General features: G+C 39.2%; 1 protein-coding gene across 1 annotated transcript in view; it reads left to right on the forward strand.

Moving 5' to 3' along the window:
- Positions 1–26,528, forward strand: part of SORCS3 (sortilin related VPS10 domain containing receptor 3) — a 437,279-nt gene that overhangs the window by 399,267 nt on the left and 11,484 nt on the right. Inside the window, exons 19-22 of the mRNA XM_047762685.1 lie at positions 2,081–2,267; positions 8,734–8,867; positions 17,013–17,136; positions 18,575–18,687. Coding sequence (XP_047618641.1) covers positions 2,081–2,267; positions 8,734–8,867; positions 17,013–17,136; positions 18,575–18,687 — 558 coding nt within the window. The remainder of the gene's footprint in view (positions 1–2,080; positions 2,268–8,733; positions 8,868–17,012; positions 17,137–18,574; positions 18,688–26,528) is intronic.

Raw genomic sequence — 26,528 nt, forward strand, 5'->3', positions numbered from 1 at the left:
CTGCAGCCGCCAGCCACGCCACAGCCACAGCAATGCCAGATCCAGGCTGCCTCTGCAATCTACACCACATCTCATTGCAGTGCCGGATCCTTAACCCACTGAGCCACTGAGCAAAGCCAGGGATTGAACACATTCTCATGGATACTAATCAGGTTTGTAATCTGCTGAGCCGCAATGGGAACTCTGAAATTTATTTTTATAAAGAATACCATATAAATTGCTTTTCCATCAGCTACCTGCTCCATTAGTTTACTTTTTAGGTCTTCTATAATCTGGGTAGTAAAAATGAATGACTGTGTTCATTCATTCCAGAATGGAAATAGCTCTGCTGTATGTGTTTTGCTTCCTATATGAATTGTTTCATCTCTTTCCAAACCAGGGAAGTTTTCAGGCACTTCTTGCTGAGATGCTGGGACAAGAAAGCTTGCCTGATTTACAAAGCCCTCTAAATTTAAATGTAAATTACCTGTGGGCTCCTGAGATCTTGGAAGGAGACCAATGCAGGCCAGGGGATTTTCCCTTAACTATGAATACTTTAGAAACCTTTAAACTATCCACACTGGACAGGATGGTTGGCAAAAGTTCCTTATCCTGGGTTGGCAGATTTTTCAGCCTTTGCTCACACTGGGTGCTTGAATTAAAAAGAACTTTAATATTTGGAGGAGGTCATTATCACATTTCCACTAGGGAGTTTCCAGGACTAGCACTATAAATACCTTCCCTTGAATGGATGTGAAGAGCCATGATCTTATCTATTTGAATTGCCTTCAGTTCATTTCCACTTTAATTTATATTCATAAACTCAAGAGTAGTTGACATTGTATGGGGGGCAAGGGAGCACCTATCAATATTTTACTCACATCTGAGTTTCCACGGGGGAAGAGACAGAAAAGGAAACTGTGATGAATGCACATTCACTGGGCAGAAGGATTGGCTCATGATTCCAAATGGAGGTATTTCTTTTTTTTTTTTTTTTATTTCACCAACCATTTTTGCAAATAGGCAGAAAGAACCTAATTGTTCTTTTTCATTTGGGATAGTTATCTTATCATCAGGATCAATGGAATGTACCCAGAGTGGTGGCCCAGTATAGTGCAGAGTGGGACAAGAAAGGTTGGGGTTCAGCATCAGCCCTTAAGAAGCTAGGTATCAGCTTGATGTAGTGAGATGCACTCAGCTGAACTATAGACATCAATCACATCCTCAGGCAGCACCCAGGGGCATCTCAGCATCCCAAGAGGCAGAAATATCTCTAAGCTGAAATGGTCAGAAAAGGCTTTAGGGAAGATGGGGCTTAAGTTTAGGGAAACCCAAGGTCAACAGAGCACAGATGTAATGTTGGCCGGTGTGCAGTATTCCTCTGTAGAGTGAAAATGATCATCCTATCTCATAGAGTTATTTTGAAGGTGGTGGTATACATGTTAAATGATTAGCATGATGCTGGGAACACAATAATAAATACTAAAAAAGTTAGGAACAGTTATAATTATGCCTGGTGGTTGAGAGTGTTAGTATTGACACCAGACTGCCTGGATTCAAACTTGGGTCTCTTACTGCTAGTTGCAAGACTTTGATCTAATTACTTAATATATTTTGTCCCCATTTCTAAAATAGGGACAGTAACACTTTGTGCATTGCTGAGTTGTGAGAGGATTAATTGCTTGGAACTAAAAAGAAACCTTATGAATATTAGCTGTGACTATTATTTTAGTATTAGTACCACTACTACTATTATTATTATGACAAAGGTAGGAATAATTAAACCATGTGTGTTTGGGAGCCAGGGAAGCCCTTGGTTTCCCCACTTCAGAGCTTCATAGAAGCTCTACCTTATCTTCAATTGCCAGTGTTAAACAAACCAGTGTGCCCTGAGCTTGGGCATATGGGGGCACATATAGCACCTGTTCATGATGCCCAGTAGATAGCAGAGGAGTCTGATGATTGTGTTGGGGGTGTTTCAGCCCCCTTGGAGAGATCAGGGCCTCAGAGGGTGATGCTGAAGGCACAGGACCAGGCATCAAATAGAAGTCAAGCTCGACCATGTGAATGGACCCAGGCCAACTGCTATTCCCCCTTGCAGGGTGATCTCCAAAGGACAAACATCCAGCTTGACTTTGGGGATGGGATTGCCGTGTCTTATGCTAACTTCAGTCCCATTGAGGATGGCATCAAGCATGTGTACAAGAGTGCAGGGATCTTCCAGGTGACGGCCTATGCAGAGAACAACCTGGGTTCAGACACAGCTGTCCTCTTCTTGCACGTGGTTTGTAAGTAGCACCAGCCATCCCCTCTCATACTTTTTTCCCTGTTGATAACTCCCTGTGTCTAGATTTCCTGGGGTTCAAAGCTGAGCTGGATTTGCTCTGCCTATTACCCCAAATGATGATTCCAATCAAAAGACTGAGATGTGTGCTCTCCTGTGTTTGAGTTTCATGATACTGAAGTAGACTGAGGATTTTGAAAGTTTGGATAACATTACCAACTGGTCCTTCCTTTTCAGCTCCACTCTGTTCTGATGTAAATAAGTGTGCCTGAGTATGCAAGCACACATTGAGGTAAAAGTCCCTTCCCTTTGCTTTGGAGCCTCCTAATGTGGGGGAGGAGGAAACTCATCTGGTTCATAGCCACAGATTCATTTTCAAGCTACTATGAGTGAAAGAAGCACAAATCCAAGTAAATTGTTTTCTTCCTTGGGAGAGACAAAGAAGGATTAAAGAAACTCTTGCCTGGGTTGTTTTAAATGCAGAACTGAACAGACAAAATAACCTATTTCTTACATCCAAGGTTACTTTGAGTTTATCTCAGTTGTAAATATTCTAAGATCTGCTTTTTAGGGCTGTACTCATGGCATATGGAAGTTCCTAGGCTAGGGATCGAATTGGAGCTATAGCTGCTGGCCTACGCCACAGGTACAGCAATGCGGGATCCAAGTCGTGTCTATGACCTACACCACAGCTCACAGCAATGCCGGATTCTTAACCCCCTGAGTGAGGCCTGGGATCGAAACTGCATCCTCACAGAGCCTAGTTGATTTATTAACCACTGAGCCATGATGGGGACTCTGTATCTAAAATATTTTTGCTGTCCTAGAATATATTTCTTGGCTCTTGGCCAGTGAGAGGAGACAAACAACAGCTGAAGTTCCAAAATAGTGTGTTTGTACTGGAAGCCTTTTGTGTATTTGCTATCCTAGGACTTGACCTGTATAAACTGAAACATAAATATGATTTTATAATGTTGGATCAAGGAATGTTTGTTATGGGGCTCTTATTGGTTTCTATAGTTATACTCATAAGTCTAAGGTCTTCTTTGGTTTTTACATATATACTCCATAATAGTTTGGAGGGAAATATGCTACATATGGTGAAAATTATACCTTTTAAAATAATCTAGGTGATATCATGGGGCCCCTTTTCTATTAACAACTCAATAATCATATATACTCTACTGTATAAACAACCTACACTTAAAGAGACCCTGGAGAACAGTCTCCTGGCTAGTCTCCTAGCATTCTGGTCACAATAGTAGCATAAGGACCAGCAGTGATGAGTGAAGTGCATGGAAAAGTACCTGGATTATATACATTATATTCTTAAAGATGTGAGGCTATACAACCATTAGATAAATAATTTCTTCTCTGGGTCTTCTGAGCTTCAGTTTTCAAATGGCTTAATTCTAAGGGCTCTTATAACAGTAAATAGGAAACACAAGTGACACATCCATTCATTCAGTAATTTATTCAAGGACAGTTGGTTGAGTTCTTAATATAGGTCAGGCATTCTGCTAGGTACTGGCGAGGCAGCAATAGAGATGGCCCTGCCCTTGCTGAGTTTACATTCTGGTGAGGCAAGAGAGGTGCTGCGAGATATGGGTCATCAATGACCCAAGTGGTGATAGCCACACCACACCAACCAGAATTCTTCTGTGCCAAGAGCACCAGGTCAGAAACCCAGGTGGGCGGGGTGCAAGGTGTTCCTGAGCCAGGTTTAGAGCAAGGAAGTCCTGTGTTTGAATTCTGATCTTATCCCTTTGTGAAATGTCTAACATCAGTCAACTTTCTCAGTTTTTACAAACCCCTGATTCCTCACCTTTAGTACTTAGAGTGAGGTTATGAGAATCAAATTGGATTATGTGTGTGTGTCAAGGGGTCCCCAAGACACACCTCCCCACCAAGTTTAGTGATTTTTTAGAAGGACTCACAAGATACAGCACATAGTCATACTTCAGACCGAGATTTATTACAGTGAAAGGAGACAAACAAGATCAGCAAAAGGAAAAAGAAAAGTGGAACAAAGCCTGGAAGAAATCATGTGCAAACTTTCAAGTCTTCTCTCCATGGAGCCACACAGAACGTGCATACTTCCTCCAGCAGTGAGTTGTAGCAACATGTATGATGGGCCATTTACCAGAGAAGTTCACTGGAGACCCAAGTCCCTGGCTTCTACTGGGCACCTGTCAAGCAGCCATCTTCTGCCTAGCATGCACCAAATTCCTGACTCCCCACGGAAAACACTTTTTCAGAATAAACCACATCTTTGGCAAAAATAGGCAGGGTAAAGCATTCTAATCAGTTGCTGACTGGAAACACTCCCAGAGCCAAGTTCTCAGATGCCAGCAAAGGGCCAGTCTTGCACACAGGTCTAAGGATGGCAATTTCAGGTCTATGTCAATTTCAAAATGCTACTTAGCACCCAGCTTGGCACACAATAAATGTTCCTACTGCAGTGAGGACTGAGTACTTCCTTTTAACTCTCAGCCTGACCTGTCCGTGGCATTTAAAAATGAAGACAAAGGAAGAGCAAACTTATGTTCCTCTATTCCAACAACCTGCCCCACCCATGGTCCTGATTCTGCCAAGAGTGGGTCTTGCCTGCAGGACCGTGGAGACCAACGTATCTCAGTGGCAAAAAACACAACAGCAGAAAACAGGTTTATACTGAGGGTTATGTGTGTGAAGGAGGAAATGCTCCTTGAAGCTTTTATCATGCTCATAATTCCCTCCAAATCAATCATGGCTGCATTTACCAGACAGTTATTGTAGTGGAAACTGCTCTTGGCCTCACCTTGGGCCATTAGCTAACAAAAGTAGTTGTTAGCTGCCCATAATAACCAATCTCACGCAGATTATTAGATTTTTATCAAAAAGAGCACTATTTGACAGGGAGAATTGTAGGACTTTTCTGTGTTCCCTCCTGAAGCCCTTTAGCTCTCTTCTCCTCAATCCATGGTTTATCTCTAGTTAAAGCCAGGAGCTTCTGGCTCATGGGTTTTGTTGTTGTTGTTGTTTGTCCTAAAAAGCTGATACATGTTTTCCTTGAGATTATATTTACCCAAATGTGCTTATTCTGAAGCTGGCATAAATGTGGCCATGTTTGTTGTTATTCCAATTCAGAAAGGCCCCATCCCTTTGGTGTTTGGCATGGATTTATGGAGAAGGAGGTCTCATTTTGTATTTGGGAGCATCAAAGTACCCAACAGTATGAGCCCTGGTGGACCCAAGAGCTCTGAGCTACAGAAGCTGAGAAGGCTGTCCAGGGCCATGAGTAATAGCGACGTCATCAATCAACTGTGGAAAAACCCAGGGTTCCCATGAGCTGGCTGGGGGAATGGGCTCCACACATTTTGAGAACAGGAGCATTATCTAAAACATGGTACCAATGAATAATTGTCGAAGCAAAAACACACTCACAGACACAGGAAATAAACTTATGATTCCCAAAGGGGAAGCAAAGGGAGGGACAGATAAATTGAGAGTATGGGATTAACAGATATACTACCGTACATAACAGCAAGGTCCTACCGTATAGCACAGGGAATTATATTCAATATCTTGTAATAACTTATCATAGAAAGTAATTGAAAAATAAAAGCATATATATATACACATATTAAATCATACATATATATATGTATACACACACGTATACATGTATGTATGTATAACCAAGTCACTTTTCCATACACCTGAAACTAATACAATATTGTAAGGCAACAATACATCAGTTAAAAAAAGAACAGGAGCATTGAATTGACTTTGAGTATAAAAGGGGCCCCTTTGCCAGTGTGAGAAAAATGGGAGATCGGAGTCTGGGTGTGGAGAATGACTCTTGAGGTGTTAATGGAAGACAGAGGATTATTCTTGTTTTTATTGTTGTTTGTTTGTTTCTTGTTTTGTTTTTATTACTAAGTGAATTTTTTTTTGTCTTTTTGTTGTTGTTATTGTTGTTGTTGCTATTTCTTGGGCCGCTCCCGCGGCATATGGAGGTTCCCAGGCCAGGGGTTGAATCGGAGCTGTAGCCACCAGCCTACGCCAGAGCCACAGCAACGTGGGATCCGAGCCGCGTCTGCAACCTACACCACAGCTCATGGCAACGCCGGATCGTTAACCCACTGAGCAAGGGCAGGGACCGAACCCGCAACCTCATGGTTCCTAGTCGAATTTGTTAACCACTGTGCCACGACGGGAACTCCTCCAACTAAGTGAATTTTATTGCATTTATAGTCATACAATGATCATCAAGACTGAGGATTCTTATCTCCCTCCTAGATCATGGCCTGGCCAGAGACCCCTTCCCATTCATTGCCTCATTCTCTTCCACATTGATGTGTAAACACAAACAACCAAGAGAGACAAACCAGATAAACTCCAAAAAATGAGTTAATGAAGGAATGAAAAGCAGCCAGTATTTTCTCACACCCTGTTTTTTTTAAAAATTTTTGTTCTCACCTGCAATCAAACCAGACAAAAATAATTAAACAGACTTACTTAGTGAAAATAATTAAGCCTCCAGCCAGATATGTATCTGAAGTGACAGGTTGGAAATTATTTGTTGGAAGAAATCTTGAGGAGCCATATGTCTGGGGTCAGGTGAGAGAGCCATAAGCCGAGAGTATTTTCACGCTATAGATACACAGATTCTTCTTGATTCTTCAGAAAACACCATCTGGACAGTGGCAAGCAGGTCTGGCTGCTCTCCTCACCCAAAAGCTAGTCCATGTAAAGTTACCTACAGCATAGGGTATACCTGGTGAGGCTCAGAAGAATGTCCACTGTCTTAAGAGCAACTTCTACTCAGTGATACACAGGGATAGTGACGGTGTGGTTGTGCTGATGGAAAGAGTGCCACCCCATAGTAATTAATTATATAGTGCTCTGAACATCCAAACTTCGCTTTTGTGTGTTCTTATTACTGTAAGGAAGACGGGGAACTGCGTAAACAATCTGTGTTGGCCAGGCTTCCGTAAGATTGAGGAAAAGGCCATAGAGATAAAATTACACACGGGCAGAAATGAAAAATGTCCATCTGGTTTCTTCTTTCTAAACTGTCTCCAAAATAAACAAGGATGTAAATAGTGAAGACTGGGTGGCCTGAAAAATGTCCTACTTATGAGAACTACTGCAGGCCCCCAGCTAAAGAGATGCCCCCTTCTACAGTTGTGACCATGAGTCACATGAGTTGATCAACACTCTCATGATGGAAACCAGGAAAAATGTGCTCTAACATAGTGTGGACAGATAATTAGAATATTTTAATTGGATTTGGTTAAGGAGAAAGGATATAAGGGAAAGGGGAGGAAGAAGAAAGGGAGAAAAAGAAGGGGGGGAGGGAAAAAATAAAGAGAAAGGAAAGAGAAAGGGTGAGGATAAGGGGGGGGCAATTCCTCAGAGTTAAAAAAAAATAACGCATCTATACCACAAATGCAATACTGGCACAATAACATTTTCCACCAGCATTTTCCTCTTTTCACATTATTTTGCAAACCATTTAAATTAAACTCCTCACTTATTATGCATAAGGTGGATTCCAATCTATCCTCTTACTTGCTAGTTTAGAACTTGAGACGACTAATATCAGTTTTCTGAGAAAAAAAAAAGCAACAGAGTTTTAGTCACCTTTTTGTAAGCAGTTTTGTTGTAATTATTTGGGACCCTGGCACTTATGTCTCCTTCAATTTAGGGAGATGTGCTGTCTTCCTTTTTATAAAGCAGCCTGGCAGCTTCTGAATGACACCCGCAGAGTGTTGCAGATGACAGGCACAATGGCCCATTGTTGAACAAGATGGAACCAATTAACAATTGAGGATAATGGAAGAACCCTTCATACAATGCAATTGACCCCCAATCACAATACAGGCTCATCATCAGAAATGAAAGAGATTGCTCTTCCTATTTATTGGCTAAGTGTCCAGTAAACTAGCTTTGTCCTTGGACTGAAGGTTCATAAGCATCCCTGGTTGGGCTCATCAGATATAAATGAAGTTCAGATGTCACTCAAACACTCTGAAGCCGGATATGAGTTCCCTCTTCTTTTTTTTTAACTTTTTATATAATGAGTTTTATTTTTTTTTCCATTAGAGCTTGTTTACAGGTTCTGTCAATTTTCTATGTACAGCATGGTGACCCAGTTAAACATGCATGTATACATTCTTTTATCTTACATTATCATGCTCTATCATAAGTGACTAGACATAGTTCCCAATGCTACACAGCAGGATCTGATTGCTTATCCATTCCAAAGGCAATAGAGTTTCCTCTTCTATGTGCTTCATTTCAGGCACACACACACACACACACACACCCCTACATGCATGTATTTCTCCATACTTGTGAGTTTGCAGTCCTTGTTTTATTATAGGTGATGGTAATAGGAGTTAAGATGAAGAATCTGGGAGTGTGATCATTTCTTTATTCCAGGAATATAATCACTGACATCACTTTCCTTGCTCTCGCAGGTCCTGTGGAGCACGTTCATCTCAGAGTTCCATTTGTTGCCATAAGAAATAAGGAGGTCAACATCAGTGCAGTGGTGTGGCCCAGCCAGCTGGGGACCCTTACCTATTTCTGGTGGTTCGGCAATAGTACAAAGGTTTGACCCTTTCGGATTGGTGTCTGATTACATCTCTACCGAATGCCCCTGTGTTTCAAGTTCTGTGTTGATGTTGGAGGCTCTGGGTTTGTGAGCAATAGGGACACTTAATGAAGCTATGAATCCACATAACTGAATACACAACATAACTTCCTACACCAATTTCATTGTTGTAACATAATTATAATAGGGCAAGTTCAAAAAATCCTAAGGAAGAAAGTACTTGGAGCAGCTCTCCAAATCTGGTTGTTCTTGCTCCTCTATTTCTAAAAATTCATTTGTTCCATTTTGTTTTAATCTTGGCCTTTCCACTAACTAGCTATGTAATGTCAACAACATCACTTAGCACCTCTGAGATTGTGACCCCTCTGTAACTATAAGTTAGATATCTAAATGCAGAGCTGTGAAAATCAAATGGGGTAATAATGCATGTAAAGGATCTTTATAGAGACCTACTAGGTGTTCTATGAATTATAGAGGGTTCTTCTTTGGCACAGTACTGATGTTGCCAAGTCTCAAAAAAGGAACTAAAGGGCAGATCTCTGGACTTTGTGCATACTCCCCACTCCTAGCGACTGCTGCTGGTGAAGCTTGTGTCCAGAGTGACCCCACTTGTATAACAGAAGCTGGGAGCATTTCATCTGAGGGTCGCTCAATTTAAGGGCATCCTGTTTTTCTCTAGTCCTCTTTTGGTCTTTGCATTTTCTTCAGTCATTCTTTATGTGGTTGGTATTGATTATTTTAGAGCTTTACTTAAAACAATAATTTATGAAAGATATCATATCAGAGTTGGAATGCTGGATATCCATAGAGAGGTGAAAGAAATATCCAGTTGCTTGTGGAGTAATTCCTTTAAAAAAGGAATGGAACAGTGCCAGTTTTGTTTGGTTGTTTCAGGATGACCACAGAGAACTTCAGCTCCTGCGTGGTAAGAGTGGGAGCTGATTTATCCCTGCTCTTGCTTAGGGAGGAAGCATGATAGGGTGGAGAGAATATGGATCTTGGAGTCAGAGAGGCAAGGGTTATATTTCCAGCAATGTTGGCTGGGTGAGCTCGATCAAGCGATTTGACCTAAAATTTAATTCACTCAACTGTAAACTGGAGAGAATAATTACTGTGTCATCTTGATTTTTGTGAAAACTAAGAAAGATAATATGCCTCTCTCTGGCACAGATGAGATACTCGCTAAATGGATGCTTTTTATTTTTGTATAAAAACTGGCAGTTAGGATGGGTTGATAAAACACTGAATTAGATTTATGGGCCCAAGGGAGACTTCTGTTTGCATCACTTGTGCTATATACCTTCATACTTTCTCAGTATAGGCTAGGATGCTTTTGCATTTCTGGTGTTATTATTCACAAAGACAACGGATAAGGAGGTTAGTTGATAAGATTCCCATGTGGTACATGAGAGAATTGAAGCTCTGTGTATGAAATAAGCATCCCCAGGTCAAACAGCTGGACCTAAACCCAGGTCTCCTGACCCCAGTCTACCAGGCACCAGCACCCCAGCAGCAGAGTGCTTCAGCTTCATCCCTCTGTTTGTCTCTTGGAGGTCACAGACCTTAAAATTCTGCGTTAGACACCAGCAGACATCCATGGTGAAAGCAAAGAGAAAATTTTCTGGGAGGAGAATATCAGAAAGAGAATGATTTTAAGTTCATTTCACCTCTGAGGATGTGAGATGTGGGCTGTCAAGCCAGGGAGTTTGTGATCTTTACTGAGACACTACTGTGTGTAAGGAGGGCAGTTCTTGGCCATCATAAACATTTACTGTTAATTTACTCAACAGCCCGCAAGGAACCCAAGGTAGTTTCTCTACAGTACCATTTTTTCCCTTTGAGTGCTGATTCTAAGACCTGAAATACCAGACAGTGTCTAATAAATATTTGATCAACAGAGAAATGGACATAGTAATTGGAGAGTCTAGTTTCTATTTCTCTAAAGATTATCTGTGTTAGTTTGAACAAATCAACCTGATTTGAGTCTCAGTGCTATTTTCTCTAAATCAAGGGTAGTAATATCTAATCTATGGACATCACTGAGTTATTATTTGAAATATATGTGTAGCTATCTAATCTATATTATGACATGAAAGAGAAATTTAAAAATTGTAGAATGGCGTTATAGATTCATTTTTTAAATTGGTGATGACCTGAAGTATTCCTTTAGTTAGGAATGTCTATCAATAAACTTGAGCATAAAGTGCTGTACAAATATCAAGATATGAAAGGTCTTACTAGTTGTTTTTTGTTCCCAAAGCACCCTGAGAATGATAGTACATTAGAGGCATTCAAATAGAGCAGTACTGAAATGAAACAAGCCTGGGATGGGGTCCAGATTCAGATTCTCCTTGCTGTATGCCTTTTGTCAAATCAGGTCATTTCTCTGTGCCTCAGTTTTGTTTATCATAATATCAGAGTAAACTAGTAGTGATTACACTGTAATATTACTTCAAGGCTTAAGTAAAGAAAGGTACTTAAGCACTTAGAACACCTCTAAAGACTTAAACATCTTAGTCATTGTTGTGCTCCTCTTTGCATCAATGGCATCTGTGTCTCAGTGGCAAATGTGATGTGGTTCCATAGATTTCTCTCCCACCTCCAAGCACAGTTGTTTTATCCATTTTAAAAAGGTACATTTTTAGTGCTTTTTATAGCACTATGACTGAAAAATATCAAGGTAGTCATAGTGCACACAAATGGATTCAGTGAGCATCATATTTTCCTGGCAAATGAATGCATGTATTTCGGTGTGTTGGTAAGTGCTCCGATTGTCATGCTATTTGGTTACCTGTGATGAATGAACCGATCTGTAAAAGGAGCTAATACTAACTTTGAGCATTTATTTCTAGCATTGACTTTGCACTAGACTCTTGACATGTATTATATTTTATTTAATCATCAGGACATCCCTGATGGAGGAGAAATTATCCCATGGCTGTGTGTGTATGTCTGTTTCTGTGTGTTGTGACCAGGTGCATTGGACATGTTCACCCAGGTGGTTGAACTAAATCAACTTCCCAATAAGACTCAACCCTCACCCTTTGCAGCCAACCCTCCATTTGGTGCCCTTAAGGATAGAAGAGCACTTACAACCTTGTCCCTACTTTCCAGGAGATTACATTCCAGACGAGAAGGCAGTATAAACACACACACACACACACAATGATTGGTGAGAAAGTGTGATAATATATGAATAAATTGAAGAGTGTAGGCATTCCTGAAATCCAACGCAGGCCAATATGCCTACATGCCTATCGGTAGATGTGAAATTGTATCAGTGATTTCATAGACTTTTTTTCAAGAATCTACATTTTGTGCTATATGTTATGAGGAACAAAAAGCAGTATAAATTCCATTTGTTTCCCTTAAGAAACAAGATATTTGAGAATATGAGGTTAACATCCAAGAATTGGTACTATAAATTACAATAATAGGAATGTAACATTACTGGCCTAGCCAAGCATCCTAGAGAGTGATGTATGAGGGCTTCTTGATCTTGGAGCTAGTGGTATATGGAGCTGGTCCTAAATTGGCATTGAAGGAGTGGTAGAATGAAGGAAGAGAGGAGGGGAAGGGGTTTGTGTGCAGTGCTAATGCTTTGGGCATGTTTGTGTTCTGTGTAGATTGATTCCACCAAAGCGGGATGCATTTGGGAAGAAATTGCATAAGATACTAAAATTGGAGAGGATAGATGACAAATGTCTTTGAATGACATAAATGGATACATTTTATTTTGACATAGAAACTCAGATTTAGGATAACATAATAGAAAATATATCCAGATTCATGGACAGTGATACCTTAGACAGTGAGATATCTTTGAAGAGTTTTTAGAGGTTTTATGTGTGTGTGTGTGTTTGTGTGTGCGCACGTGCACGCACAGGTGTCTGTATGTGTTTTTGAGGGAAATGTGTCTTCCCAAACTATGAATTTTCAAAATAATCCCATAATCATATCTTTACATACTACTTCATTAATGTAGATTTGGTCTTTGTGCATTTTAGATTATTTTCTTATATGGTTCTAATAATAGAACAATTACATAATTACATAATTACAATTACATATTCTGCCTTCCCCACTTCATATAATAAGCACTTTCCACACATCATTGTGCAATCTAATAAATGTTTTAAGTAAGGTAAGTGGAGTGAATGCACCGTCTGCACAATTTGGGAATGGCAGACTTTATCAAGGTATACATTTATATTGCGGATATTTTATAATATCCAGTATTAACTTGACTTACTGTATATGGGAAACTAGTGCAGGTACCATCCAAACATTTCCCTGAAGCTTCCTGATTTATTAGTCAAGTGGGAATCTCATGACTACATAGTCACCTGGAGTTTTGTTGATTTCTTGAAGGTCTCAGTGGGTAATATACAATCTGTTGCATGTGAAGAATCCTCTGAGGGCAGGCGGATGCAGCCCACAGCCTAGGTTGGGCAAGAGCCTCACTGTGGGCTGGTCCTAAAGCTCAGACAAAGAACCTAGAAGTCAGTTGGCTGCCTGTTGGATTTGTAGGGCTCTAAAAGGCCAATTTGCTGGGATTAACAGAGGTCTGGCTTAATAAATGTGTCTGCTTGCCTAATAGATTTAGTAAATGAACCTTAAAATACTTGATTTAATTTAGCATTGTGCACTAGACATGGGTGGCCAGTGAAGAACTCAAGAATCCTGTGGAGCGCTCCAGCTTTGCAAGGAAGGTGAAATCAGCCATGATGCCATAACAGCTAATGAAAAATGAAAGCCATTTGGAAAACAAAATTAGCTTCTGCCATTGCCCTAGCACAGACCCCTGTGGCCTGCTGCCCCAAGACCACGTGTTCACATTCAACAGTTTTCTGTGGCTCAGAGCCCTGCCTGGCCGGTGGGATGGCACACTCCCTCCCACTCCAGATGGCATCCCCTTGTCCTGCAGACTTGCTTCCTTGCTTGATTCCTGGATCTGCTAGGAAAGCAGCCAGATGGAGAGCAGACCAAATCTGCTGGGACAGGAGGAATTCCATTCCTCTCAGAAAGAGACATCACTGCCTGACACAGCACTAATCACCCTAGTGTAAGGCGATAAGTGTGTGCAGAGAAAGGAGGGCCCACGCAGACCTCTGAAAGCTAAACAAGGCGACAGAGGAGTAGTGAAGTTTCTCTGAAGAGGCACCGCTAGGAGAGAACAGTATCCTGGTGGTGAGAGGTGGGAAGAGATTAGAGCTAGCTGAGGGCAGTGACCAAAACAGAAGGGCCGTGTGATATAGTCATGGTTAGAGAGAGCAATTTGTGGAATCAAGAAAAAATAAAAATACATTGATTATTCCTCTTTTTTGTTTCTCTCCCAACATTTTATTGTTAAAAACCACAAACATAAACCAGAGTGGAAAGAAGTTTACCGTGACCATCCATTTATACCTACCCCCTGTAATCTTTCATGAATATCTACTATGCTTGTTTTATCATGCCTGTCTATCTGTCCATCTCTTTATCCAGCCGTCAGTTGATCTTAATGTTTTGATTCATTTCAGAATAAATTTCAGACACCTATATTCTTTGTCCTCAGTGCTTTAGTTTGCAAATCATTAGCTAGAATTCAATATTTGCTTATACTTTTCCCCCATAGAGGTATGAGATGTATCAACAATGAAATTCACACATCTGAAGTATGTACTTCATGAGTTCTGACAAAGGCATTACACCTGTAACCCCAGATCCTATCAAGATATATAGTATTACCATTACTCCCTAAAATTCTCTTGTGCTCCTTCTCAGTCAATTCCCACCTCCAACTCCAGAAACAACCACTGTCTTCTATCGTGAATTAGTTTGCCCTTTTCTAGAACTTCACATAAATATCAATATACTATTTGAAAGAAGTATATAGGCTTCTTTCACTTCTTATGGTTTGGAGATTTATCCATATTGTTATGTATATCAGTATTTGTTATTTTATAGTTATTGTATGCATATACAATGGCCTGTTGGTTCATTTTCTAGTGATAAGTCTTCCTAGACTCTTTAGCTTTGGGATATTATAAATATACTGCTATAAATATTTCTTTTGTTTGTGGATATGTATTTCCTTTTATCTAGACTAAATTGCCAGGACTGCAATAAATGAGTCACGAATATAAAATGTCACAACTGCTATGGAAAAATCTATTTCAATTTCTTATAAAACTGGGCTTTTTCCTACAAAGTTGCACCATTGAACATCCCACTAAAAATGTATGAGAATTTGAGTTGCTCCACATCCCCAACAATATTTGATATTATTATTTTTAAAGAAAATTTAGCCATTCTATTGGGTATATAGAAGGATCTCATTTTGCTTCCAAAGAATATGACTAAGGTAATGAAGCAACTAGAGGTATTCTAACAGATAAGACCTAATGGGTTGACTAGTAGAAACTAGAAAGTTTGCCAAAAGCCATGGATCAACCCTACATATTCTGATCACTGAATGAGTCCTCACATCTTTTAACCCAAACCTTTAACAGATAAAGAACTAAGGCCCACAGTGGAGACAAACTTTGCCCAGTCATTCATTAAGATGGTAACAGAGGAGAGGCAGAGTTTCAAGTCTCTGTTCCTGTTAAATTAGAAATGGCAACTCAGAGGTGCATGCTTTTCCTTTATTCCATTGCTGTGTTGAACTCAATTTGACTTCAGCTTCTTTTTTCAACACAGGACACTAAAGAACCACTACTGGCCCACAGAGTCGATATCCATCCCCAAGAACTACTTGTACCTCATTTGTTGTTTAATTAATAAGGCCACACCTGTGTGTGTATCATCACAGAGCCATAAGTATGGGAAAGAATGTTTGGCCTCTGGGGTTTGCCCTTAGTTAAGGAAAAGAGTATAACTCTTTCCATACTCTTTTCTTTCATTTAGCAAACAGAGAAGAAAGGGTGTCGGAAAGCTTAGGGCAATACCTCAAATCCTGCCCAACTCCAGCCATCAGCCTAGTCATAAAATAAAGCAATAGAATTTTAAAGCCAAAAAATCAAATTATGGTTTCAAAAACCCAGTTGAAGATTCTCAGCTAGAAGGAAATTTCAGCCTTGCAGCAGGGATGCTCTCTGAAAGCTGCATTCCGAGCTTTTGCAGGATTTACGTGCACTGGTGTGTTGTGTGAACACCAGCTGATACCCGCACTCTTAAAGGGAAACTCTATGCATTCCCAGCTGGCTACATCAGCACTCTATCCTATTGTCCCGACACACGGAGAGGAAAGGGAATCGGCTCATCTGTGTCTGTGACACCTTTTTATGAGATGCCTTAGAGAAGCCTCCTACTGTTATGACTTACCTTGCCAACACTGGATAATTTGAGATGGCAGGGCCTCAAGATAACCACTGAATAATATTTCTTCAATCTCAGAATCTGCATTCTCTTCTCTTCAATAAGCACCTGCTTCTATTGAGTCTAGATCCCAAGGAAAAAAATATATATTATTCTCTTTATCTCTTTATCCTTGGCAAGTTCCTATCTGTTATGAGCAGGGGAAGAAAACAGAAAAAGAAAAACAGATTAAAAAGTGAGCACAGATACGCATGTTTATATGTTTTCCAAATCATTTAAAATGTTATAAATGCCTGGCAATGGAAAACACAAATATGATAAACAAAATATCAATAATATGACCATGTATCCAACTTATATATAGATTCTCCTGTGCCAAGGGTGGGTGATTCAGAAAAAAATAAAATGTGGTTACTACTCTGAAAATACTTACAGTCCAGTGGAATATGGAATGAAAAGATAAGTGACACAGAATGTTAGAGGAAAAGAAATATAATCGCCTATTCCCAGAGCCACTAGGAATCAATTACAAAAGATGCTTCTACTTTGCCCCAGGAGGAGGAATAGAATGGTACACAAAATCCATGGTTCCCAGTTTTATCTTCATCTCTCAGAATGAACATTTTACAGTGTTTTTCAAGTATATTAAAACTCTTCCTGGATACTGGATACATAATCACAGTTTTAGAAAACTGTAACTTTTTTTCTTTCCTTTTCAAGTTAGAATCCCTTGGGGATATGCACATGCTACGCAGATTTGTGAGAGTCTGAGATTTACAAGGAAGGAGAGGAACTGATATCCCATAAAGGATTAAATGAGTGTTTCTTCTTCTACTTTAGCCTCTCATCACCTTGGACAGCAGCATTTCCTTCACATTCCTAGCAGAGGGAACCAATACCATCACCGTCCAGGTGGCTGCTGGGAATGCCCTTATCCAGGACACAAAAGATATTGCAGTTCATGGTAAGCCCTGTGATGTCCCTTTCTGCCCATCCAATTCCCTCCAACCACCCTGGCAATCATTGCTGACTGCTTTGGAAATTCTTCAGGCCATGGGAAAAGTATGTAGGATGTAGGTCCACAAAAGTTATCCAAACCTACTTCTTACCTTGTCCTCGAGTAGTACTGAGTGTTGTAAGAGAAGCAGGTCATAGACAGACATCTTCTGTCTTCCGTGATGTGTCTAATATCACAACCTCATAGTCTCATTAGATAGAGATGTGTTATAAATTGGAGGGATTCTGAGCTGGAAAGACTGTTATAGAAGCACATAAATCTGATGACCTGCCAAAGCATCTGTAACATATGTGTAGTGTCTGTTCTTTTTGAGGATGAGGACCAGTGACTTCAAAACTGGAGGAGTTATGATCCCTTCTCTTGAAGATCTCACAGCTTAGGTACTGAGATGAACTACACATAACTGATGTGTTTTCTTTATTGTTGGAAATTCTAATATCTTTGGCTGCAAAGGCTGAGAATAAGATTAAGAATATAAGGACAGAGTAAGGCAGGAGAGTGGGAAATATGGCCACCATTCTGTTTTCAATCCTAGGGAGCCATTCTTAATTTTTAAATTTATTTTAAATCAAATTGTGCTTCTACCTCCATCCCACAAACAGCCCTTAGACTCCTAAAACAGCCACCATATTGGGGTTTTCTAGAAAGTCGTACTAGAGTATGTGATCTCCTGACTCAGACTATATTTCTCCTCTATCACCCCAGATGAGTATCATTTACTATAACTATACAAATCGATACTCAGATTCTCTCATTGGGCACCTGGAAGATTTTTTTTTTGATAAACATTTTTATGGAAGTGTACCTTTAAAAAAGAAAAGTGTACAGATCATAAGTGTTTTAGCTTCATGAATTACCACCAAGTGTGCAGACCTGTGCACTTACCAACCACATCAAGAAACTGAATGTTAGCTACACCCAAGATACAAGGTTTCCACCTATTTTCTAACCCCTGAGGTAGTTTCTAGCAAGTTAGATGAAACTGAGGGAAGGGTAAGAAAAGGTTTAATTCTAATCAAACCCACCTTGTCAGTGTCTTATCATTGCTTCTGCATGTGTCTACCTGCAGCAGCCAGAGCCTCATTCTTCTAGAGTTTCCTACTTATCTTTCATTTCAGACAATGTTCATTTACAAGAAGACAGCCTTAAGATCTTAGGAGCCAATAAAAATGATGGGAGCATGAATCATCTTCCAGTCACCAAATCCCACTTTCTTTCAGAATCCAAGATTCAGAATCTGAATCTTTCAGAGACAGGCTGAGAGGAAGAAACTTAGATGATACACATAAGACCCTGGGCCCTTTCCCTAAAACACAGTGATGATGGGGTTCCCTCGCTGTCACACCCTCTCTTGGCCTCACTCACATACTCTCTCTCCTTGCAGAATACTTCCAGTCCCAGCTCTTATCATTCTCTCCTAATCTGGATTACCATAACCCTGACATTCCTGAGTGGAGGCAAGATATTGGAAATGTCATCAAGCGGGCTCTGGTGAAAGTAAGTTGGCTTTATCTTTGTTTAAATCTTTATGAGTAAAGAACCAGATGGTGTGGTCCAGAATACATTTTCATGGATTTAAACCACCATTCTACAGTTAAATAAAGATGATTTTTCTGTAAAAAGAGAGAGAATAAAGAAGAATGGAGGAAGTAATAAATTCAAAGGAATGATGGAGAGATTAAGGGGAGAGAAATAGAGACAGAGAATCAATTCCATGTTTGAGGATGAGAAATCAGCTTCATCTTTATCCTAAGTTTTTCTAAGGCAGAAGCTTGACCCCTTTAATGAAATGATGGATGGACCCCTCATTGAGTCTATACGAATATCATTCACTTGGTTGGCTCTTTGCCTACCAAGGTTTAGGGGGGAGATTTAGGGTTTTTTTATTTGCTTGTTTGTTTCTGTTGTTTTTTAATCAGATACTCAGACTTTCAGACTCACATTGACTATGCACGGCAGTCTGAAGTCTACAGGCCACTAAACAGAGTATGCCAGCAGGAATTTTAAAGTTAACCCAAGGTCATATTTTCCTTAGAGAAAGTTTAAAGTTTCTTGGTAATCCTTTGCTCAGACCTAGGCACTAGAATATAATGCTGAATAAAACATGGTCAATACAAATGTATAGATAAATCTAATATAAAACTAGTTCTATGGTAGAGGCATAGCCAGTGTTTCAAAAGAGCCTGGAGAGAAGCACAATTCTCTCTGTACAGGGAAGTTCAGGCTGAGCATATATTTGTGATTCAGTAAATACTTGAGAACTATTAGAATGGTCTTTGGAGGGGACACTTGACCTCTGTTTTAAAGGCTACATTTTAGTTCACAGAGAGAGGAAAATGTCTTGCAGGTAGAATGAACAGCCTATGCAAAACCATGGTCTGTTGAAAGTGCAGCATATTTGAGAAATGGCAGTTTAGCATAGCCAAGGGCCCAGGTGACTGACATTGATCAGGAATGGTTGGGTCAGTTTATGAAAGGTCTGAGAAACTAAAAGGGGTTTGACATACATCCTGTAGGCTCTAGGTAGTGTGAAATGTGTTCCTTTTTGTTATTTAAGTAAAAAGTCCCGAAAGTACATTTATGTTTTAGACACCCATTCTGATGGCATTATAGAGGATGGGCTCTTGAGGTGGGGAGTGAATAGATGACCAGTTAAAAGATTACTGTGGTTTTCTAAACCAGATATAATCAGAACCTGAAGAGGAAAAATTCAAAGGCTACTTAGCAAGCTGAGAAATAGAATTGGAGACTAATAAAATATAGTGTGGGTGAGGAGAAGCTTTTAGATTATAAGAGCAGGTAGGGGATAGTTTTCCTTGCTATTAATCAAGATGGGGACTGTGTAGGAGAAACAATAATAGTTTAGTCTTTTATATGAGTTTGGGGCACGCGAGAAACAATGGGGTGAAGAGAACCAAAGAGTTGAAGCTATGGATCTGAAAATCAAGTGAGGTTTCCACTGGAGGCGGAGATAAGGGAGCTGAGGCTGTGGAAGTCTTTAGAACTCCCAAGGTGGGAGAGGGGGACAGGGCAGGGATGAACACTGATGCTCACCAAGGCAGAGGAGAAAGATCCAAAGAAGGACATGGAGAAGGAGCTGCCAGAGAGAGAGAAAGAAGAAATAAAAGAACATGATATAAAAGCATTCCTGTCAGGAGTGGTCTACAAGAAGATCTTTACCTTACATCTTTTAATAAAGAGAAGGTTCATAGAAAAGGATAGAAATGAAGTTTCTTGTGTCTGCCTTTGACTGTGAAACATCCCAGATTATTTTATATTTTGTATGGTTGTATTTATTTAAACATGTGTGCTTTTAAATAAATAACTTAGCAATTACAATTATCCTAATATACAAAAAACCGTCAACCTTCTTGGTTGATTCCTGGGTTGTAAATCTCATTCATATTCCCCTTAGATGAGATTGAACTCCAAGGTCCCTCCAAAGTCCCTAATTGAATGATGCTCCCTGAGACCACTCTTCCTGGGACACAAGATCACACCAGCCATGACATTTATCAGCTCATACCCTTCTCTCCATTGGGTGATTCTGTGTTTTGCTCATCAGTCTAGTCTCTTAGACTTGCTTCCCTGGCTGATTAGGTTAAGGTCTTCTTGCCCCGTGACTTTGGTACAGATACATCTAGCTACTCAAGGTCATGCTTCTTAGCAGGAAACAGGTGTCTGGAAAAGCCCCCTTGGGTTCCACAGGGATGCTTCCCCACTTTGTAGGACTTTTCAGGCTTCTGACTGCTTCTTACTAGTTCTCTGCAAGTTGGCGATCTCCCTTTCCTTCATCACATCCCTGAAAGTTAACTCCCATTTGTAAGCCTAGTTCCAAACAGGAACCAGAGCTGAGTAAGTGGGAGAAAATACCTCTACTTCTGTTCAATCCAATTTCTACTTATTGAGTCTTTCCTCGTTGTCATTGTCCATCACATGGAAGAGTGAAGCAGTCAGAGAGACCTCCAGGAATGTCTGAGCAAACATACAGTAAGAATCTAACAGAGGAGTTCCTGTCTTGGCTCAGTGGAAACGAATCCGACTAGGAACAATGAGGTTGTGGGTTCAATCCCTGGCCTTGCTCAGTAGGTTAAGAATCTGGCATTGCTGTGAGTTGTGGTGTAGGTTGCAGACGTGGCTCAGATCTGACATTGATGTGGCTCTGGCGTAAGCCAGCAGCTGTAGCTTCAGTTTGACCCCTAGTCTGGGAATCTCCACATGCCGTAGGTACAGCCCTAAAAAGACAAAGGACAGGGAAAAAAAAAAAGAATCTAACAGAAATAACATTAAAAGAAAACCCACAGAATGGGAAAAAATATTTGCAAATGAAGCCACTGATAAGGGATTTTTAAATATTTTTTAGAGTATGGTTGATTTACAGTGTTGTGTCAATTTCCAATGTACAGAAAAGTGACCCAACTCTCTCTCTCTCTCAACTTCCATCATGGTCTATTCCAAGATATTAGATATAGTTCCCTGTGCTGTACACACAATGTGTAGGACCTCATTGCTTATCCATTCTAAATGTAAGAGTTTGCTTCTGCCAACCCCAACCTTCTTGTTCATCCTATTTCTTCTCCTCTCCCCCTTGGAAATCACAGTCTGTTCTCTATGTCAGTGAGCCTGTTTCTGTTTTATGGTAGGTTCATTTGCGCCAATTTTTAAAAATTTTTTTATTACTCAAATGAATTTATCACATCTGTAGTTATATAATGATCAGAACAATCCAATTTCACAGGATTTCCATCCCATAATCCAAGCACATTCCCCTACCTCCAGATTGTTTTCTCTGGGGACCATAAGTTTTTCAATGTCTGTGAGTCAGCATCTGTTCTGCAAAGAAGTTCAGTCTGTCCTTTTTTTCAAATTCCACATGTCAGTGAAAACATTTGATGTTGGTGTCTCATTGTATGGCTGACTTCACTTAGGATGATAATTTCTATGTCCATCCCTGTTGCTAAAAATTCTGGTATTTTGTTCATTTTAATGGCTGAGCAATATTCCACTGTGTATATTCCATTGTGTATATGGCAATATACAGATTCAATGCAATCGCTATCAAATTGCCAAGGACATTTTTCACAGAACTTGAACAAAATATTTTAAAGTTTGTTTGGAAGCACAAAAGACCCAGAATAGCCAGACATCCTGAAAAAGAAAAATGGAGCTGGAGGAATCTGGCTCCCGGACTTCAGACTATACTGCAAAGCAACAGTCATCAAAACCGTATAGTACTGGCACAAAGACAGAAATATATATCAGGGGAACAGGATAGAAAGCCCAGAATTAACCCACGCACCTACAACCAACTAATCTATGACAAAGGAGGCAAGGATATACAATGGAGAAAGGACAGTTTGTTCAATAAGTGGTGCTGGGAAAACTGGACAGCCACATGGAAAACAATGAAATTAGAACACTCCTTAACGTCATACACAAAAATAAACTCCAACTGGATTACAGACCTAGATATAAGACTAGACACTATAAAACTCTTAGAGGAAAACATAGGCCAAACGCTCTCAAACATAAATGACAGCAACATCTTCTCAGATCCACCTCTTAGAGTATTGACAATAAGAACAAAAATAAACAAATGGGACCTAATCAAACTTAAAAGTTTCTTCACAGCAAAGGAAACCCTAAACAGAACGAAAAGACAATCCACAGAATGGGAGAAAATCTTTGCAATCGAATCAACTGAAAAGGGATTAATCTCCAAAATTTACAAACACCTTCTGCAGCTCCATACCAAAAAAACAAACAAGCCATCAAAAAATGGGCAGAAGATCTAAACAGACATTTCTCCAAAGCATACAGATGGCCAAAAAACACATGAAAAGATGTTCAATGTCACTCATTATTAGAGAAATGCAAATCAAAACCACTTTGACGTACCACCTTGCACCAGCCAGAATGGCCATCATCCAAAAGCCTACAAACAATAAGTACTGGAGAGGGTGTAGAGAAAAAGGAACCATAGTACACTGTTGGTGAGATTGTAAATTGGTGCAACCACTGCGGAAAACAGTATGGAGATTTCTCAGAAAACCAAAAATAAAATTACCATTTGATTCAGCAATCCCACTCCTGGGCATCTATCCAGAGAAAACCACGACTCGCAAAGACACATGTACTCCAGTGTTCATTGCAGCACTATTTGCAATAGCCAAGACATGGAAACAACCTAAATGTTCATTGACAGAGGAGTGGATCAAGAAGAGTTGTACATATAGACAATGGAATATTAGCCATTAAAATGAATGAAATGCCAGCTTTTATGCTAAATTTAAGATTCAGTATATAAGTGACATATAGTATTTGTCTCTTGATGACTTACATCACAGTATAAGACTCTATAGTTGCAAATGGCATTATTTTGTTCTTTTTTTATGGCTGAGTAGTATCCCATTGTGTATATGTACTACATCTTATTAATCTATTCATCTGTGAATGGACATTTAGTTTGGACAACTGCATGTAAGAGAATGAAATTAGAACATTGTCTAACACCATACACAAAAATAAACTCAAAATGGATTAAAGGCCTAAATGTACAGCCGGAATCTCTAAAACTGGTAGAAGGAAATATAGGCCGAGCACTCTTTGACATAAATCACAGCAACATCTTATTTGATACACCTCCTAAAATAATGACAATAAAAATGAAAATAAACCAATGGGACCTAATTAAACTCAAAAGCTTTTACGCAGCAAAGGAAACTATTAAAAAAAAGACAACCCATAGAATGGGAGAAAATCTTTGCAAATAATGCAACTGACAAGGGATTAATCTCCAAAATATATGTATAGCTCATGCATATCTATATCAAGAAAGCAAAAATCCAACAAAAAATAGGCAGATCTAAATAGCCACTTCTCCAAAGAAGACATACAGATGGCCAAAAAGCACACGAAAAGTGGTTGAACATCACTAATTATTATATAAATGCAAATCAAAACTATAATGAGGTGTCACATCACATTAGTTAGAATGGCCATCATCATGAAGTCTGCAAAAAGTAAACAGTGGAGAGGTTGTGGAAGAAAGGGAACATTCCTACACTTTTGATAGGAATATAAACTGGCACAATCAATACAGAGAACGGTATGGAGTTACCTTAAAAAACTAAAAACAGAGTTATTACCTGACCCAGCCATCCTACTCTTTGATATATATCCTGGAAAAAAACCCCCATAATTCAAAAAGATACATGCACTCCAATGTTCATTGCAGCACTGTTTACAATATTCAAGACATGGAAGCAAACTAAATGTCCTTTGACAGAGGAATGGATAAAGATGTGGTACATATATAAGATGGAATATTACATATCCCAGTATACAATAAAAAGGAGAAATAATGCCGTTTGCAGCAACATGGATGACCTACAGATTATCATAAAATGAAGTAAGTCAAACAGAGAAAGACAAAAATCATGATATCAGTTACATGCAGAACCTAAAAAAATGATGCAAATGAATTTATTTGCAAAATAGAGATAGAATATCAACTTCAAAAGTAAATTTATGGTTACCAAAGTATAAACCACAGTGGGGGAGGGATAAATTAGGAGTTTATGATTAACATATACAGACTTCTATGTATAAAACAATCAATAAGGACCTACTAAATAGTACAGGGAACTGTATTAAATATTCTGTAATTGCCTATAAGGAAAAGAATCCAAAAAAGAATGGATATATGTATATGTATAACAGAATCACGTCACTGTACACCTAAAACTAATATAACCTTGTAAATCAGCTATACTCTAATATAAAATAAAAATTAAATTATAAAAAGAAGAAAAAAAAACCTATCAGAGAAAAGATTGTACCAGCCTGACATATACATATGTTACAATGGCCATGATCTAAGTTCCTTTAATAGTGATTAAAGTGCTGGGGGCAAGAGGCTGATGTGGAACAGGTGACTGCAGGCTAGATAGTCAGGGGAAACTTCTTGGATGAGGCAGGTGTTTCTGCCAAATTAATATATATATATATTATATATTTAGATTGACAGAAAAAGAGGTGTTGTTCTGGAATAATGACCTTCAGGAGACACATAGGAAAGATTAGGTCCAAACTTTACAGGGGAGAACTCAGTGTTATTTTTCTTAAGGAATTTGCTTTCAGTCAAAAGCTTACTTTTAGAAGTTCCTGTTGTGGCTCAGTAGTAGCAAACCCTAATAGTATCCATGAGAATGGGGTTGGATCCCTGGCCTTCTCGGTGGGGTCCAGTGTTGCTGTGATCGCAGAAGTGGCTGGAATCTGGCATTGCTGTAGCTGTGGCTATAGCTTTGATTCGACCCCTAGCCTGGGAACTTCCATATGCCACAGGTGCAGTCCTAAAAAGACCAAAAAAAAAAAAAGCCTTACTTTTAGTTTTTATCAAAAGGCAATAGAATCTTTTTACTAAACACTCAGGAATAGAAAAATTCAATTACAATTATAATTTCAGCATCTCAACACAGGTTTTACTGTTTTGTTTTATTTTTACTTGTATATGTTTTTTATTTTTATAGCATTGGAATGAAAGAAATATAAGAAAATAGATCAGAATGCAGCTCTCATTAAGTGTTTTCCCATGTTACCTCACTGTACTAATTATCATCTTAATGGTAGCATAACCATTATTTACTTAATTTTTTTGAATATTTGATTTGAGTTTTTCCCATTTATTTGCTGTTATAAAAAATGTTGTGATAGTTTCTTCCTCCATATGGCTTGTTCTATATTTTGGATCATTCCTTTAGGATAAAAACACTCAAGTTACAGTTACCCAATGAAGGGTCTGGATATTTTCATGACCTTACAATAAGTCTTTAAAAAAACACGTTGGCAATGTATATCAATTTTTAGTGTTGCCAGCAACAGTTAAAGAAATCTCTTAATTGAAGCCTTACCAGTATTAGCTATTTTAACTTAATAAAAAAAATCCTGCTTTAGTAAGTGAAACTAAGAACTGCTTGGCTTTTTTTTTAATTTGCATTTTCCCATGTTTGTTTATAATTTCTTATTCCTCATTTGCAGCCAGTCTGTTCATGTTTTAGCCAGAAGCTCTAGCTCTTTTAGTGTAGAAAAATGCAGAGTATGGGAGGAGCTTTTGCAGATGTTGCCAGCAAAAACACTATTTTAAAAATATCATTTGTAGTAGTATTCTAGTTTTAGTAAAAATGTGTATGAGAGCAGAGGAGTTAGTGAAAGTAATACTTCTTTATCATTTCTAGGAGAAAATAGAAAGAAAGCCTGGATGTGTATTGGAGACTGTGCTTGAAATGCTGCTTTTAAATAATGTATAGTCAATATGCTTGTTATTGACTTGGTGAAAG

The sequence above is a fragment of the Phacochoerus africanus genome, chromosome 15 (genome assembly GCF_016906955.1).
Source record: "Phacochoerus africanus isolate WHEZ1 chromosome 15, ROS_Pafr_v1, whole genome shotgun sequence".
NCBI classification, from domain to species: Eukaryota; Metazoa; Chordata; class Mammalia; order Artiodactyla; family Suidae; genus Phacochoerus; species Phacochoerus africanus.